At 37.7% G+C, this 16,264-nt stretch overlaps 1 protein-coding gene across 5 annotated transcripts in view; it reads right to left on the bottom strand.

Annotated features, from left to right (window-relative positions):
* The window catches only part of Kiaa0586 (KIAA0586 ortholog), a 130,227-nt gene that overhangs the window by 70,457 nt on the left and 43,506 nt on the right, over positions 1 to 16,264 (bottom strand). For all 5 annotated transcript variants that reach the window (XM_070032601.1, XM_070032610.1, XM_070032592.1 and 2 more), the window contains 8 exons: positions 14,442 to 14,552; positions 12,878 to 12,955; positions 10,723 to 10,916; positions 8,257 to 8,375; positions 7,041 to 7,270; positions 3,550 to 3,706; positions 2,567 to 2,801; positions 142 to 395 (listed from right to left, as the gene is read on the bottom strand). In XM_070032601.1, the coding sequence (XP_069888702.1) occupies positions 142 to 395; positions 2,567 to 2,801; positions 3,550 to 3,706; positions 7,041 to 7,270; positions 8,257 to 8,375; positions 10,723 to 10,916; positions 12,878 to 12,955; positions 14,442 to 14,552 (1,378 nt within the window). The remainder of the gene's footprint in view (positions 1 to 141; positions 396 to 2,566; positions 2,802 to 3,549; positions 3,707 to 7,040; positions 7,271 to 8,256; positions 8,376 to 10,722; positions 10,917 to 12,877; positions 12,956 to 14,441; positions 14,553 to 16,264) is intronic.

Here is a 16,264-nt window from a genome sequence, read left to right on the forward strand (position 1 = left end):
GCCCAGAGTTCAGGCCCCAGGACGACAAAAAAAACAACACAAAACAAAACAAACGAAAAACAACCACCACAAAAGGCAAGCATTTGTCTGAGAAAATTATCATAATGTAACCAGTGAAATCAACTGACATAGGTAACTTACTCCTGGTACCCAATTTTTGACCATAGCTAAATAAAATTTCTCCTTCAGAGATGGGTCTATCTAAAGTTTCTGTCTCCGTGACAGTAGCACTCAATGTGCTCTCCAGTGTGGATGAACGTGAACTGATCATCTGTACGGGAGAAGGAGCCTTGGGAGCTGCAGGAAATGGTATGAAGGGAACTGACTCTGGAGGTGCAGGCTGAGCAGGCAGGACCATGTCCTCAGGTTCTTCCTCTTTAGCCACAGACATTACTCTAAGAAGATAAAGACATATTTTTGGATTTATTAGGTCACTGAAAGTCTATAATCATTTTTATGTAAGGAAAAAATTGGACTCAACAGCATAACATCTCCTTTAGCAAATCATTTCTGCCATTTATATTACTATAATTAACAAGATTTATCCTTCTTTTTTTGTCGGTAGTAGGGCTTGAACTCTGGGCCTGGGTGCTGTCCCTCAGCTCTTTAGCTCAAGACTAGCACTCTACCACTTGAGCCACAGAGCCACTTCCAGTTTTTGGGTGGTTTATTGGAGATAAGAGTCTCACGGACTTTTCAGCTTGGGCTGGCTTTGAACTGTGATCCTCAGATCTCAGCCTCCTGAATAGCTAGGATTACAGGTCTGAGCCACCAGCGCCCAGCTTATTCCTTTTTGTGTGTGTGTGTGTGCCAGTCCTAGGGCTTGACCTCAGGACCTGGGTGCTGTCCCTAAGCATCTTTCACTCAATGCTAGTTCTCTATCACTTTGAGCCATAGCTCCACTTCCAGTTTTCCAGTGGTTAAATGGAGATAAAAGTGCCTCACAGACTTTCCTGCCTGGCTTTGAACCACAATCTTCAGATCGCAGCTTCCTGAGTGAGCCATCAGAGCATGGCTGAGATTCATTCTTCTAAAATTGTTTTTATGTTTTAATCAAAGACCAACTAGCAAGTTCTAGCAATGAAATACACACTTATAGTAATCAGTTATATGAAAGTAAACTGATATTAACTGAATAACTTTGTAAATGATGATCACACTAAGGTGAAATAACTTTCTATTTTATTAACAATCGGATGTCTTACTATAATCTGTTTCAAAACTTTTTAAGACTCCCCCACAGTATAACCCCTGCTTTCACTATATTTGATGTCGGTATAATTTGTGGAGGAGATGGGGAAAAACAAGTCGTTTAAGAATACAGGTGGACCTTTGCAACAATGAGAAGTACAAGGTGTCATGTCGAAAATGAACTTTACAACTTTGGTGCGGGGTGGGGTGGGGGGAAGGATTGGGTGGGGGGGTGGGGGAGGGAGGCTGGGAAGGGATGTGAAGGGTAAACAAAGGAGGAGGCTGCAATGCTTGATAAGAAATGTACTCATTATCTTGCCCATGTAATTGTAACCCCTCTGTACAGTATGTTCACAAAAAATGAAAATAAAAATTAAAAAAAAAACTTTTAAGAGGAAGCAAAGGTATAAATAAATTTCATAGAAATTTTAAAAAAGAACAATGTTTATAAAACTTCTTATTTCTAGTTTGGTAAAGGTATATTGCTTAGTGGTAGAACACTACCCTAGCATATCAAAGGCCCTGGGTTTGATACCCAACACTGTAAAACAAAAACAAAAACAAAACAAAAAAACCATCTACCACCAACAACCCAAAGCATAGTTTGTGGTTTACAAAGCTTCATATATCATGGCTGTGTTTTCCATGGGTCATATAAATCAAATGTCAGAATACAGAGTTACTGAAAGTGAATATAATTCACCCTATCCACAAGTTCTACATTCAGTATTCAGTTAACAACAAATGGAATATATTGGAAAGCAAAAAGCATCTGTACTTTTTCCTTGTTATTCTCCCCTGAGCAATGCAATATAACAACTCTTCACAGAGCATTTACATTGAATTAGGTATTCTAAGTAATCTAGAAATGATGGTAAGTATATAAGAGAATATTCATTGGTTATATGCAAATACTACGCCCTATTATTATATAAAGGGATTTGAATATGTGTGAATGTTGGCATGAGTGTGTCCAGGTACCAATTCCCTGTCAGATACAGAGGGACAAGTATAGGACGGGAGCAGTGGCTCATGTCTGTAAATTTTAATGCATGGAAGAAGAGATCAGGGAGACTGTAGCTCAAGACTAGTCCGAGGGAAAAGTTGACAGGACCATCTCAACAAAAAAGCTGGTTCGTGACTGTGATCCCAGCTACATGAAAGGCACAGGTAGGAGGAGCATAGTCTAAGACTGGACCTGGGCAAAAACATGTGAACTTATACAAAAAAATAAAGAACAGAAAATAAAGGCAGGAGGCATAGTTCAAATGGTAGAGCACCTATACAACAAGCACAAGTCCTGAGTTCAATCTCCAGTACTGGCAAAACAAAATGGAAACAGCAGGATGGGGGACAATTGTATGTTCTTTCTTACATAGCTCTTGGTTGAAGATCCTCTTGAAATGAATTAGGATTCTCTTCATCCAATGGCAGGTCTCCATCTCCCCATGGCTTAGGAATCTTCAATTCTGAGCTCGTTATCTTCATTTTATCAATGGAAATCTCTGACAAAGTTGGGGTAAGAGCTGCTGCTGAGGGAGGTGTCAAAGTAGGAGTAATTGTTGGAGTATTAAGTGTGATGGCAGACATATCAGTCCGTAAAGATTTTTCTTAAAAAGAGGAAAAATATAAAGGTTAGTAAAGGAAGGCAATATACATCTCTTCAGATACCCCTTACATTCTGGCATACAAATAATAGCAATAAGAATAACACTGGTGAAGGTTGTGGCTATGAATGAGAGATTAATTTAGTTCAGTATAAGAAGTAAAAGAAAAGGGCTGGGAATGTGACTTGATGGTAAGAGTGCTCGCCTTGCATGCATGAAGCCCTGGATTCTATTCCTCAGTACCACTTAACAGTAATCTGTCTGTTAGATTATGTACTTTAAGAAGTGGTGATATGGTTTAAATATCTCGAGGACTGAATGAAATTTAATTCCCATATGCAAGAGATATTTGGAGGTGGGACTGTTGGGAACTAATTAAGGGTGAGAAGAGGACTTGAAGTCAGGGGTTCCATGCTTTTCCACCATGTAGTAGTTCCTTCTGACATTTATGAAACAGCAAGGAAGCCCTTAACAGATGCAGTCTCTTAGTCTTGGACTTTCCAGCTTCCAGAATTGTAAGAAATTAATTTACTTTCTTTACAAACTACCCAGAGTATGTGATATTCTGTTATAGAAATATAAGATGGTCAAGTGACAACTAATTCCTTAATTTCTTTGCAAAAAAAAGTGATTTTCTAAAACCCAGTAAGCAATGACTATGTATAATCAAAAGCATCTTAGAAAACAAATTACAAACTTTTAGTTAATAGTTGCTTAAATTATAATTAAGTCAAAGAAATAAAGGTCATACCTTTTTCAGCAACTATTTCTTTCACAGAAAAAGCTATCTCATGATCTGAATCGCAGGGAGAGGAATCTGGAGTTTGTAATAACACGAGCTTAGGGGATGCTGGAGGTGAGCCAGGAGGAGTAGGCTGTGGGGTAGCCACTGGGGTATACACTCTTTCCTAAAATAAATGAGTAAAACAAGACAAATGGTGTTGATCATCAAAATAAAAATAACAATAATACAGAGTTCATCCATAGACTGTACAGAACTTAGGCAAAATAACAACAAAAAGGAGTCTCAGGTTCCCTGGGTCCTAACTGTCTAGTGTAAAAATGACCTAAAGAAACTCTTTGGAACTTTGCAACTTTGGAGAGGGAGATTGGGTGGAGGGGGTGGGGGAGGGGAAGATGGGAAGGGATGGGAAGGGGAAACAAAGGAGGAGGCTACAATGCTTGATAAGAAATGTACTCATTGGGGCTGGAAAGGTGGCTTAGTGGTAGAGCGCTTGCCTTGCATGCATGAAGGCCTGGGTTCGATTCATCAGCACCACATAAGCAGAGAAAAAAGCCAGAAGTGGTGCTGTGGCTCAAGTGGTAGAGCGCTAGCCTTGAGCTGAAGAGCTGAGGGACAATACCCAGTCCCAGAGTTCAGGCCCTCAACCGGACCCCCCCCCCAAAAAAAGAAAAAGAAATGTACTCATTATCTTGCCCATGTCATTATAACCCCTCTGTACAGTATTTTCACAATTAAAAAAAAAAAAAGAAAAACTCTTTGGAAATCACCTCTGAATTAGGCCTCTCAAAAATTTTAAATAGTCTTTTTTTTGCTAGTCCTGGGGGATGAACGCTGGGCCTGGGCATTGCCCCTGAGCTTCTTTTGCTCAAAGTGAGCTTTCTCTCTACCACTTAAGCTACAGGGCCACTTCCAGCTTTTTTGAGTAGTTTATTGGCGATAAGAGTCTCACAGACTTTCCTGCCTGTGCTGGCTTCTAACTGTTATCCTCAGATCTCAGTCTCCTGAGAGCTAGGATTACAGGTGTGAGCCACCAGCACTCAGCTAAAGTATTGTCTTTTAATACAGAAAGGAAGACTAAATGCATACAGCTTAGACCAAAAGCCCACTACATTGATAGACAAGCCCTGCAATTTAACTGAAAAAAACAAAGCCCAGTGCTGGTGGCTCACACCTGTAATTCTAGCTACTCAGGAGGCTGAGATCTGAGGATTGCAGTTCAAAGCTTGCTGCGACAGGAACATCTGTGAGACTCTATCTTCAATTAACCACAGAAAACCAGAAGTGGGGGCTAGGAAGGTGGCTCAGTGGTAGAGTGCTTGCCTTGCATGCGTGAGGCCCTGGGTTCAATTCCTCAGCACCACATAAGCAGAAAAAGCCAGAAATGGTGCTGTGGCTCAAGTGGTAGAGTGCTAGTCTTGAGCCGAAGAACTCAGGGACAGAAACCAGGCCCAGAGTTCAGGCCCCATGACTGACCAAAAACAAACAAACAAACAAAAAAAACACAGCAACAAACAAACCAACAAAAAGAAAACTGGAAGTGCTGCTGTGGCTCAAGTAGTAGAGCATTCACCTTGAACTGAAGAGCTCAGGGATAACACCTAGGCCCAGAGTTCAAGCCCCAGGACAAAAAAAAAAAAAAACACACACACACAACAAAAAACAAAAACAGCCTTTAAGCACAAGAGGACCAGTATTTAAAAAATAATGAAGAGATAAGGAAAAAGTGGGGGAATAGGAAAGAGGAAGACAATAGAAAGATAGAAAGTACTAGGGGAAAAAAAAGGAAAATTTTAATGTTAATCTGTTGAGTATGTAACTACTCAAATAGTTCAAAAATTTTAAGATACAAAAGCATAACAGTTACTTTCCTATTTGTGTCCTTTCTATACAATTCCTTTCCTCAGACTTGCAAATAATCTTAAGTCATTTCATAGGTATATATAGATATATACAGATATATCAATGGAATGAATCTGAAGCAATAGCACTACTTAAATCTATGTAATTTATAGGATCAGAAATGATTATAGTTTTTACAACTGGTAATACAGAATATATTTGAGTTTGTATAATTTCATGCTGCTATAACTGAATTCTATTTTATATAATAAAGCTGATAAAACAATCAGTAATAAATATATTTATTAAAATATATTTTCGGGCTGGGAAGGTGGCTCAGTGGTAGAGCACTTGCTTTGCATGCTCGAGGCCCTGGGTTCGATTCCTCAGCACCACATAAGCAGAAAAAAAAAGCCAGAAGTGGCTCTGTGGCTCAAGTGGTAGAGTGCTAGCCTTGAGCTAAAAAGCTGAGGGACAGTGCCCAGGCCCAGAGTTCAGGACCCACGACCTGACCCAAAAATCTCTTGTAAGAGATTAAAAACAGAAGTTAAACCAAAAAAAAAAAAAACCCAAAAACCCACCAAGAGATCATTTGACTGTACATAAATTTAAAAAGATTAAAAAGAGGCATTTTTGGAACATTTGGGAAAATTTGAAAATGGTCTCATTGTTTAAATATTAATATTAAATTTGGTGGGATATGACATTTTAGTTACTGAAGAAAGCAACTTGTTCATTGGTGATACTGCTGATGCTTTGAGTTAAGGTATAATGGTATCTGCAACTTTCAAGTCATTTTTATTTTTATTTTTATTTTTTTTATTTTTTATTTTTTGCCGGTCATGAGGCCTGAACTCTGGGTCTGGGCACTGTCCCTGAGCTCTTCAGCTCAAGGCTAGCGCTCTACCACTGGAACCACAGCGCCACTTCCGGCTTTTTCTGTTTATGTGGTGCTGAGGAATCGAACCCAGGGCCTCATGCTTACAAGGCAAGCGCTCTACCACTGAGCCACCTTCCCAGCCCCTCAAGTCATTTTTAAAGGGCAGTAGATACAACAATTTAAAAAATAGGCCAATATGTTATCAACTTTGAAATACAGATAAGGGAGATAGACATTCAGTATATCATACTTTCAACTTTTCTGCAGATTTAAAAGTTTAAAAAAAATGCTAAGCAAAAACTTTTTATTATAGCAATAAGAATTGAGAGGGGGCTGGGAAGGTGGCTCAGTGGTAGAGCGCTTGCCTTGTATGCATGGGCCCTGGGTTCGATTCCTCAGCACCACATAAGCAGAAAAAAAAAGCCGGAAGTGGTGCTATGGCTCAAGTGATAACGTGCTAGCCTTGAGCTGAATAGCTGAGGGACAGCGGAGTGCAGGCCCCACGACTGGGGACCACCCCCAAAAAAAAAAAGAATTGAGAGGAGGCAGGTTAAGAAAGAGTGACAAAAATGAGGTGAGTCTGATCAAAGTACATTACATGCATGTATGTAAGTATCACAAAGAAACCCCTTTCTAACAATGAATCTATGCTAAAAATGATAAACAATAAGGAATAAAATTCTACAGTGTGATCACATGGTATGTAGTTTAAAATTTATTTAAACCTATCAAAAAGTACCCTAGAACTCTTAAATCATGAAAGGAAAGTCACTTCTACCGGCAAGCATGTTTCTGGCACGCATGTTTCCGGCAAGCATGTTTCATTTGTTGAAATATCACCAGAAGCACTGGTGGTAGCAGGAGCTTGCTTCTTTGTTTCCCGGTCACCCAGCATGACAGCAATGGTCTCAGCAAGAGCTTCATTCACAAAATGGCTAATCATGTCTGAATTCACCGGAACACCCGCATCAACAAAGAGCTGAAGAGCACCGCCACTTGTTCCTTCCACTAAAAAGTGAAAGATTTTTCAACATAAGTGGGCAAGAAACGTAGGTACAACCTAAATCTTGATTCTTCAACTTTTAGAGTTCCCAATATGTGTGATTGTGCCAATATATGTGAGGGTGGAAGAAGGAATAAAAGTGAAAATACAAACATGACAAAGACAAAGATAAGTATTCATATTCTATCTCCACAAGCCAAAAGAGGGAGGAAAACATACAAATAAATTGCCTTTTTCCCACCACTAAAGAACTGAATAAATGTGGCTCACACCTGTAATCCTAGCTATCCAGAAGGCTGAGATCTGAGAATCACAGTTTAAGACAAGCCTAGGCAAGAAAGTAGTGAGATTCTTAACTAAAAGCACAAAGGAAGAGCTGGTTTAGACAGAAAAAGGAAATCAATTTTGGCTATGTCAAAGGTAGGATGCCAGTAGAGCATCAAGTAGAATAGCAAACAGGTTTGGGTATAATGGCATAACTATTATCCTATCTTTTCTAGAAGTGGAGATTAGGGGTAAAAGGGGTTGGTTCATAGCTCAGTAGTAGAGGACCTGCCTAAACAAGCATGAAGCCCTGAGTTTAAACCCCAGTACCACTCACACATACACACACAAAAGAAGTTCATTTAATTATTCGGTGAAGATGTTCTTAATAGGTATCAGTGAAGGGCTAGGCAGTAAAGAAACATCTTTAATCGAGTAATTTATAGTCTAGTGAGTAAGAAAGACATATAAATCAACCATAGTCTAGTAATTATTATAACAAACACATTAAATTATATGCATAAATATATATATATATATACTTATACATATTTACTATGATAGAAAAATAGAGAGTTTGGAGTAGAGGGATGAGGGAAACACCTTAATTTAAAAGCTGCAGTACAGAATAAAGGGAAGAAGGTACCTTTGGTATATATAAATCCACAATGAACTAAAGGTTTTAACTTTTGATAACAAAAGAAAGAAAATATTCCATCTCACTTACCAATGTCAGAAGTCAATGATTCACTTGCTTCACTAACTGAATCACTGTCATTAGGCCTGGCCTGATGCTGGATTGGAAAGAGTCTAGAGATAATTCTTGACATTATTTCTTGTTCTACCCTGGGGGAATAAAAGAACTCCTAAGTTTGGCTGAAGTATAGAACATGTTACCCACATCATCCTTAAACATAACCTGTTCCCATGGTATAAACATTTACATATGGAAGCAGTCATCTGAAAAGTACATCTGGAAAGAAAAAAATGTATTTTCCAACAAGAAAAACCACATGAAACAGAATAAAAACTCTTTCATATTAGTTTAATGAAAAGTTTAATGGAATGCCTAAATTTATGATAAGATTTGGCCAACGATTATCTGGCATATCTTGTGCCTCCAAGGTTTGATTCACATTGTGAGAGCTAATTTGTAAGATAATAACAAAGCAAAGCTAGAAGACAGTCTAGCTGCCTACTCTTCAGGGAAATAAATATGTAGATGGTAATACAAAGTAGTATTCTCCCTAAAAGAAAGAAAATCTTTTTTCCAAATCATTTTCAGGAAAGGGAAGAGAAAAAGGAAAGGATAAAGAAAGACTTTTTTTGTTACATTTCTTTAGAACAGCTGAGATGCTTTAAAAATTATTATACAAGGGCTGGGAAGGTGGCTCAGTGGTAGAGCGCTTGCCTTGTATGCATGAGGCCCTGGGTTCAATGCCCCAGCACCACATAAGCAAAAGAGAAAAAAAGCTGGAAGTGGTGCTGTGGCTCAAGTGGTAGAGCGCTAGCCTTGAGCTGAAGAGCTGAAGGACAGCGCCCAGGCCCAGAGTTCAGGCCCCACGACCAGACCCCCCCCCACCAAAAAATTATTATACAAATGGTAGAAGTTGATTATAGCATATTTAGAGAATATATAAAAGGTTTTTATAAGTTTGAGAATGCTCACCATAATCCTTGATTCAAGGATAAATGTGGTTAGCAACTTGTTTTTATTCTGTGCATATTTATTTTTCAGGTCTTATAAGCCGAGGTTATAAGTATTGCTTCACTTATATAGCTGTGCACTAGTATTTTTCACTATCATCCAATATTCTTCTAAATCTAAGTTTAATGGCTCAATGAACAGTTCTTTAGTTTATAACAAACATTTCTTTTTTTCTTTTCTTTTTCTTTTTTTTTTTTTTTTTTTTTGTCGGTCTGGGCTTGAACTCTGGGCCTGGGCGCTGTCCTTGAGCTCTTCAGCTCAAGGTGAGCACTCTACCACTTGAACCACAGCACCACTTTTGATTTTCTGGTGGTATAGTGAAGATAAGATTTCACTGACTTTCCTGCCCAGGCTGGCTTTGAATCACAATCCTCAGATCTCAGCCTCCTAAGTAGCTAGGATTGTAGGTGTGAGCCACCGGTGTCCAGCTATATTTCATAATCTGGGCATGATGGTATACTATTAGAATTCTAGCTACTTAGGAGGGTGAGGTAGGACGATCTCAAGTTCAAGTTCAAGGCCAGGTTAAACAACACAGATAGACCTTGTCTCAAAAAAACAAAAATAATCACTCCTCTGTCCTAACTTCCTTAAGGTTATTTACAAGTAAAGGTAAGGATATAATAAGAATCAGTTTCATATTCACATGTAATAACCAAGTAATGTATTCTTACCACCTTTTGCTGTTTGCCTGTTTCTAGTGTTGGTATTATCTGGCTGAGTAACAGAGCCATAATTATTTCCTTAGAATACATTCTGGAAGTGAATCACTATATTCTGGAAGTGAATCACTACAATAAGGAACCTGTACTTTCTATTTGCACTGCTGGAGACTGAACTTATAGTCTTGCCCTTGACCACACCTTAAGTCCTTTTTTACTTTTAGTCTGTTTTCAGAAAGCATCTTGTGCTAACTTTGCCTGGGCTAGCGTCAAACCCTAATCCTATCTTCACCTTCTGAGTAGCTGGGATTACAGGTGTAGCCAGAACATCTCCATTTTTAAGGCTTCTGTTATTCAAGTAACAGCTTCTTTTGTTCTAGAAGATAGCCCAGGAAAAAATATTTAAGAGCAAAATAAATTTTAAAGCATTGTATTACTGGGCACTGGTGGCTCACACCTGTAATCCTAGCTACTCAGGAGGCTGAGATCTGAGGATTCAGGGTTCAAAGCCAGCCCAGGCAGGAAAGTCCGTGAGACTCATCTCCAATTAAGCACCAGAAACCAGAAGTGGCGATGTGACTCAAGTAGCAGAGCATTCGCCTTGAGCTGAAGAGCTCAGGGATGGCACCCATGCCCAGAGTTCAAGCCCCATGATCAAAATAAATAAATAAATAAATAGGCATTATATCAAATAATTTTCATTGACATTCACAAAGGAAAAATTTAATAAAAAAAGACAAGGAAGTTTCTCAACTACAATTTATACTTTACAGTTATATTTGCTACTATGATTCTTATCAAACAAATATGATTGTAAACTCACCACTGAACTAAGTCATTTTCCAATGTTTCTTTTCTCTCTATTACTTTTTCTAGAATATTAGTAGTTGGCTGAAATGTAGAAACAACTGGTGGAAATGGAGGACCATTATATTTTGTAGAAAGAACTTTAACACTTCTGTTAAACTCCAACATTGGTTCAGAACATTCTGGAATTTCATCACGTGTTTCTTCTTCCTGGTAACAAGAAAAAAGACACATAGATTTCTTCAACATTTTCAAACATTGGTTTAGGCTGAGCACTAAACTACACAAATGAACCATTTCTAAATTAACAAACATTCTGAATTAGGTTATATTTTGAGTATAAAATACTTATTAACTATACAAACCACAATTGAAGAATCCTTAATTGCATTATTAGTTTGTCCTTTTAAAACCAAATATTTGAGCTGAAGATATAGTTCAGTGGTACAGTACTTGCCTAGCATTTGTGAGGCCCTGGATTTGATCACCATCATCATAAAAACCAGAACAAAATATCAATATTCACTCTATAGAGTCATAAAAACCCCAGAAAATTTGATTGTGACTGAATTACTAATAAACATTATTAATATCTCCCTTTAGAAATTTAGGAAATTTACCATCTTAAAACTTTTTCCCGGGGCTGAGAAGGTGGCTCAGTGGTAGAGAGCTTGCCTTGGATGCATGAGGTCCTGGGTTCAATTCCTTAGCACCACATAAACAGAAAAAGTTGCAAGTGGCACTGTGACTCAAGTGGTAGAGCGCTAGCCTTGAGAGCTGAGGGACAGCGCTAAGTCCCAGAGTTCAAGCCCCATGACTGACCAAAAAAAGCAACTTTTTCCCAAATACCATTTTGTTCTTATAAAATCTATTTCATATTAAGTATGCAATTAGATCACTTTACAGTATTACTTTCATCATCAGGTAATGCTCAAAAGTTATTTCTGATATTTAAAAAATTTTATTATGAAATTTCCATAAACACTTAAAAGTAAACAAAACCATTCCCAACCAGTCATTGTTACATGAAAATAACCTAAACTGAATTCATCTTTTTTTATATTTATATTTATATATTTATATATATTATATTTATATTTAACTCAACTCAGGTCAATTCTGACATCTAAAATAAGATTTCATTTTTTTATTACTAAAACCAAAACTAGTCAGTTCCAAAAGTCAGAGAAATATAAAAAATATACAATTTTTTATTTTAATGTAGCTTCAATTAATTTTATATTCTATTATCTCTTCTCCTATTTTTCATATTTTACTTTCTCCTCCATTTTCCCTCTGTGCATTTTATTATTTCTATCATTTCTATAATTTGCCCTCCATATGGGAGCTCCTCTTGGATTTTGGACTATTTCCAACTTTTTTCCAATATAAACAAACAACTACCACAATATTCAATAGATAAATGTATTAAAATGTAGAAGGGACAGGCTGGAGAGAGGGTTGAAAAGAAATGGAAAGAAGCCAGGTGCTGGTGGCTCCAGCCTGTAATCCTACCTACTCAGATCATGATTCAAAAAGCCAGCCTAGTTAGGAAAGTCTATGAGACTCTTATCTACATGGTGCTCTGGCTCATGTGGTAGAGCAGTAACCTTGAGCAAAACAATAGAAGTTCAGGGACAACACCGAGACCCTGAATTCAAGCCTTAGGATCAGAAGAAAGAAAGAAGAAAGGGAAGGAAGGAAGAAAGGGAGGGAGGGAGGGAGGGAGGGAGGGAGGGAAGTAATAGAAGGAAAGAACAGAGGCAAGTGAGGTAAATCCAGGTAGGAAAGACAAATGATTATCACATTTCATGGAGGCAGAAGGTAACACATATGAAGATAAAACTGGACCACAGAATCTTAACTTTATATATAGGTTTAAAAAATAGAAGTATACTGGGTTGGGAATGTGGTTTAGTGGTAGAGTGCTTGCCTTGCCTGCATGAAGCCCTGGGTTCGATTCCTCAGTATCACATAAACAGAAAAAGCTAGAAGTAGCGCTGTGGCTCAAGTGGTAGAGTGCTAGCCTTGAGCTGAAGAGCTAAGGGACAGTGCCCAGGCCCAGAGTTCAAGCCCCACAACCAACAAAAAAAGAAAAGGAAAGAAAGCCAAAGGTATTCAACCACTTGCACAAATATTAGGAGAACTTCTCATGGTATAAGTTTTATTACCTGTGTAACATCAATTACTTCATTCAAGTTAGTTCCAGGCAACTTCAAGTCGTCATCTACCTTTACAAATTCTGGAATCTAAGAAAAAAAGATTATGCTCAAGTTGTAAAAATTTATATATAATGTATCATATTTCCAAATGGCTCTATTTTTTATATTTTATATTTTGCATTTATACTTTTTTGCATTTGTATTTTTGAAGTTTAAATGTGTCATTTACTTAATAAATGAAATCGAAACTAGTCCCTAAGCCTTTAGACCATCATTTCAATAGCTGTAAAAATTAAATATTGGTTTTAGTATCAATTTTTAACATTTAAAGGATTTCCTCATACTTGATGTACTTTTTTTTTGTCAGTCGTGGGCCTGCCTGAACTCTGAGCCTGGGAGCTGTCCCTCAGCTCTTCAGCTCAAGGCCGGCACTCTACCATTTGAGCCATAGTACCACCTCTGGCTTTTTCTGCTTATGTGGTATTGAGGAATCAAACCCAGGGCCTCATGCATGCAAGGCAAGCACTCTACCACTGAGTTACCTTTCCAGCCCTGCAATAATTGTGATTCTCAGTTTCCATGTCTTATGCTCCACAAACATTTATTTACAAAGTTGCTTTTTTTTTTTTTTTTTTTTTTTGCTAAAGGTACTGAGGTTTGAACTCAGAGCCTTTCACTTACTAGGCAAGTGCTCAACTTCTTCAGCCACATCCCAGCCCCAGTTTTAGTATTAAAATTTAACATTTAAAGGATTGTCAATAAGTATAACTTAAGTCATTGATCAATAGGTTGACAAGATTATGATTTTTTTTCTATAGTTAAGATAAAGTGCTTGTATGTGTATCTATAGAAGCATATACAAACTCACAAAAAAGTAAAACTTTTAGAAATAGTAATTTCAGAAATCTAATATATGGGCTTTGCTATATAAAATTCAGTCACCAAAATCCACATCAGTATCTTGTCAAGAGTAAGAATGATTAAAAGTCCAAAAATTTATTATCTGTAATTAAATATATTTCAATAAATTTTCAATAAAAACAAAATTATTGATGTAAGTTAAATTAGATAGAGATTCTTGGTGTTTTCTCTGTTACCTTCATTGATCAAGTCTGCTTTCAATAACAAAACCTTGGATTGAGATAAATTACAGTTCTATTTTGCTACAGCAAAAGTCCTAAGTGCCAATCATGTCAACAGTATGACTATGTAATATCCCCAGCTATATAAACTCCAATTGTCTCTAGAAAATTCACATTCAAAGAATCTAATTCCCATGTAAATCAGAGATTATTTACCAAAGAGATAGAATTCTTCATATATGTGAGTCTCACAATTTGCATACCAAAATATTACCTAGGGATTTTACCCTTCTGCATACTTACAAATATAAAGATCTTAAACTTCCTTTTTCAAGTTTATAAATAATTTTAAATGCATTATTGTAATCCATTATTATATATATCCATTATTATAATAGATTATGATCTGATAGAAGGCTTGGAGTGCAATGATAGTTAAAATCTGCAGCCAGACATGAGGTAAAGCAATATAACGGAACTTTGACATCTACCTGTATCCCAGTGTATGGTGGAGAAAGAGAAGCTTCTCGGGGACAGGGCAGAGGGGACTCAGCATCTGCACTGCTGTAGGAAATGCTGTCAATATCTACACTCGGCAATACCTACAATAGAACACAACATGTAGCTTTTTCCTAATCATTCTGACTCAAGTATTTGTAAACAACAAGTATTTGAAAACAACATGTCCTTTAAGTTTTACTGATGATGCTAATAGCTAACAATTTTTTAAATTATAAAAGCTCATTTTATAAAATGTGAAAAGAGGAAAACACAAAATCCTATCATTTTTTTTCTTTTGTTGTTGTTGTTAGTCATGGGACTTGAACTCTGGGCCTGGGCACTGTCTCTCAGCTTTTCAGCTCAAGGTGAGCATTCTTACCACTTGAGCTACAACCCCCACTTCCGGTTTTCTGGTGGTTTAATTGGAGATAAGAGTCTCATGGACTTTCCTGCCCGGGCTGGCTTAGAACCGTGTTCCTCAGATCTCAGCCTCCTGAGTGGATAGGATTATAGGCGTAAGCCACTGGCGCCTTGCCAAAATCTTATCTTAAAATCCTATCTTAAGATAACTTTATTTTCATTACTGTATTCTCTTTTCCTTTTTATTAGGTACTTAGGCATGTAAAATAGTGCTCATTATGGTATTTCATTATTATTAGATCATAAACACCTTATCATGCTCTGTACAGGCTTCATATTTTAAATTAAGTAATTCAACAAGTATACATGCTTTATTTCATTAGGGTCCTATTGATCAGCATTTAGAATATTTCCAAATTTACTATTATTACATGTAAAACAATATAAAAATCTTTCTATATACAGTTTTCTTCTTAAACTTTGAATTATTTCATTTTATTAGGTATATATTAGATTAACTTCTTGTTTTGTTTTGTTTTGTTTTGTTTTTGGGTCTGGTCGTGGGGCCTGAACTCTGGGCCTGGGCTCTGTCCCTCAGTTCTTCAGCTCAAGGCTAGCACTCTACCACTTGAGCCACAGTGCCACTTCTGGCTTTTTTCTTTTTGCTTATGTGGTGCTGAGGAATCGAACCCAGGGCCTCAGGCATGCAAGGCAAGCACTCTACCACTGAGCCACCTTCCCAGCCCCCTAGATTAACTTCTTGAGCCACACGAATATTGAAGATACTCATTAATTACTAGCAAATTACATTTACATAATCTCTAAGTTATAAAAAGCATAACAGAATGGGCTGGGAAGGTGGCTCAGTGGTAGAGCACTTGCCTTGCATGCCTGAGGCCCTGGGTTCGATTCCTCAGCACCACATAAGCAAAAAGAAAAAAGCTGGAAGTGGAGCTGTGGCTCAAGTGGTAGAGTGCTAGCCCTGAGCGGAAGAGCTAAGGGACAGCGCCCAGGCCCAGAGTACAGGCCCCACGACCGGACCCAAAAAAAAATAAAAGCATAACAGAAGAGTGGGAGAAGTGACAATGATCACGATGCACTGTAGTCATAACCTGACTTATGGAATTGAAACTTCTTTGCACAACTACTTAAGTAAATAGGGCTGGTACCAGTGGTTCACGCCAATAATCCTAGTGACTCAGGGAGCTGAGATCTGAGAATCATGCTTCAAAGCCAGCCTGGGCAAGAAAGTCTTGAGACTTTTATCTCTAATAAAATTACAAAAAAAAAAAAAAAAAGCCAGAAATAGAGCTATGGCTCAAGTGGTAGAACACTAGCCTTGACAAAAGAAGCTCTAGGACAGTGCCCAGGCTCTGAGTTAAGCCCTAGGACCAGCAAAACATAAAAACAAAAATAAACACTTTCCAATAAAGCATAATGAACTAGAAACTTT

Source organism: Dipodomys merriami, unplaced genomic scaffold (assembly GCF_024711535.1).
Source record: "Dipodomys merriami isolate MVZ:Mamm:240054 unplaced genomic scaffold, mDipMer1.0.p SCAF_1, whole genome shotgun sequence".
In the NCBI taxonomy this organism is placed as follows: domain Eukaryota; kingdom Metazoa; phylum Chordata; class Mammalia; order Rodentia; family Heteromyidae; genus Dipodomys; species Dipodomys merriami.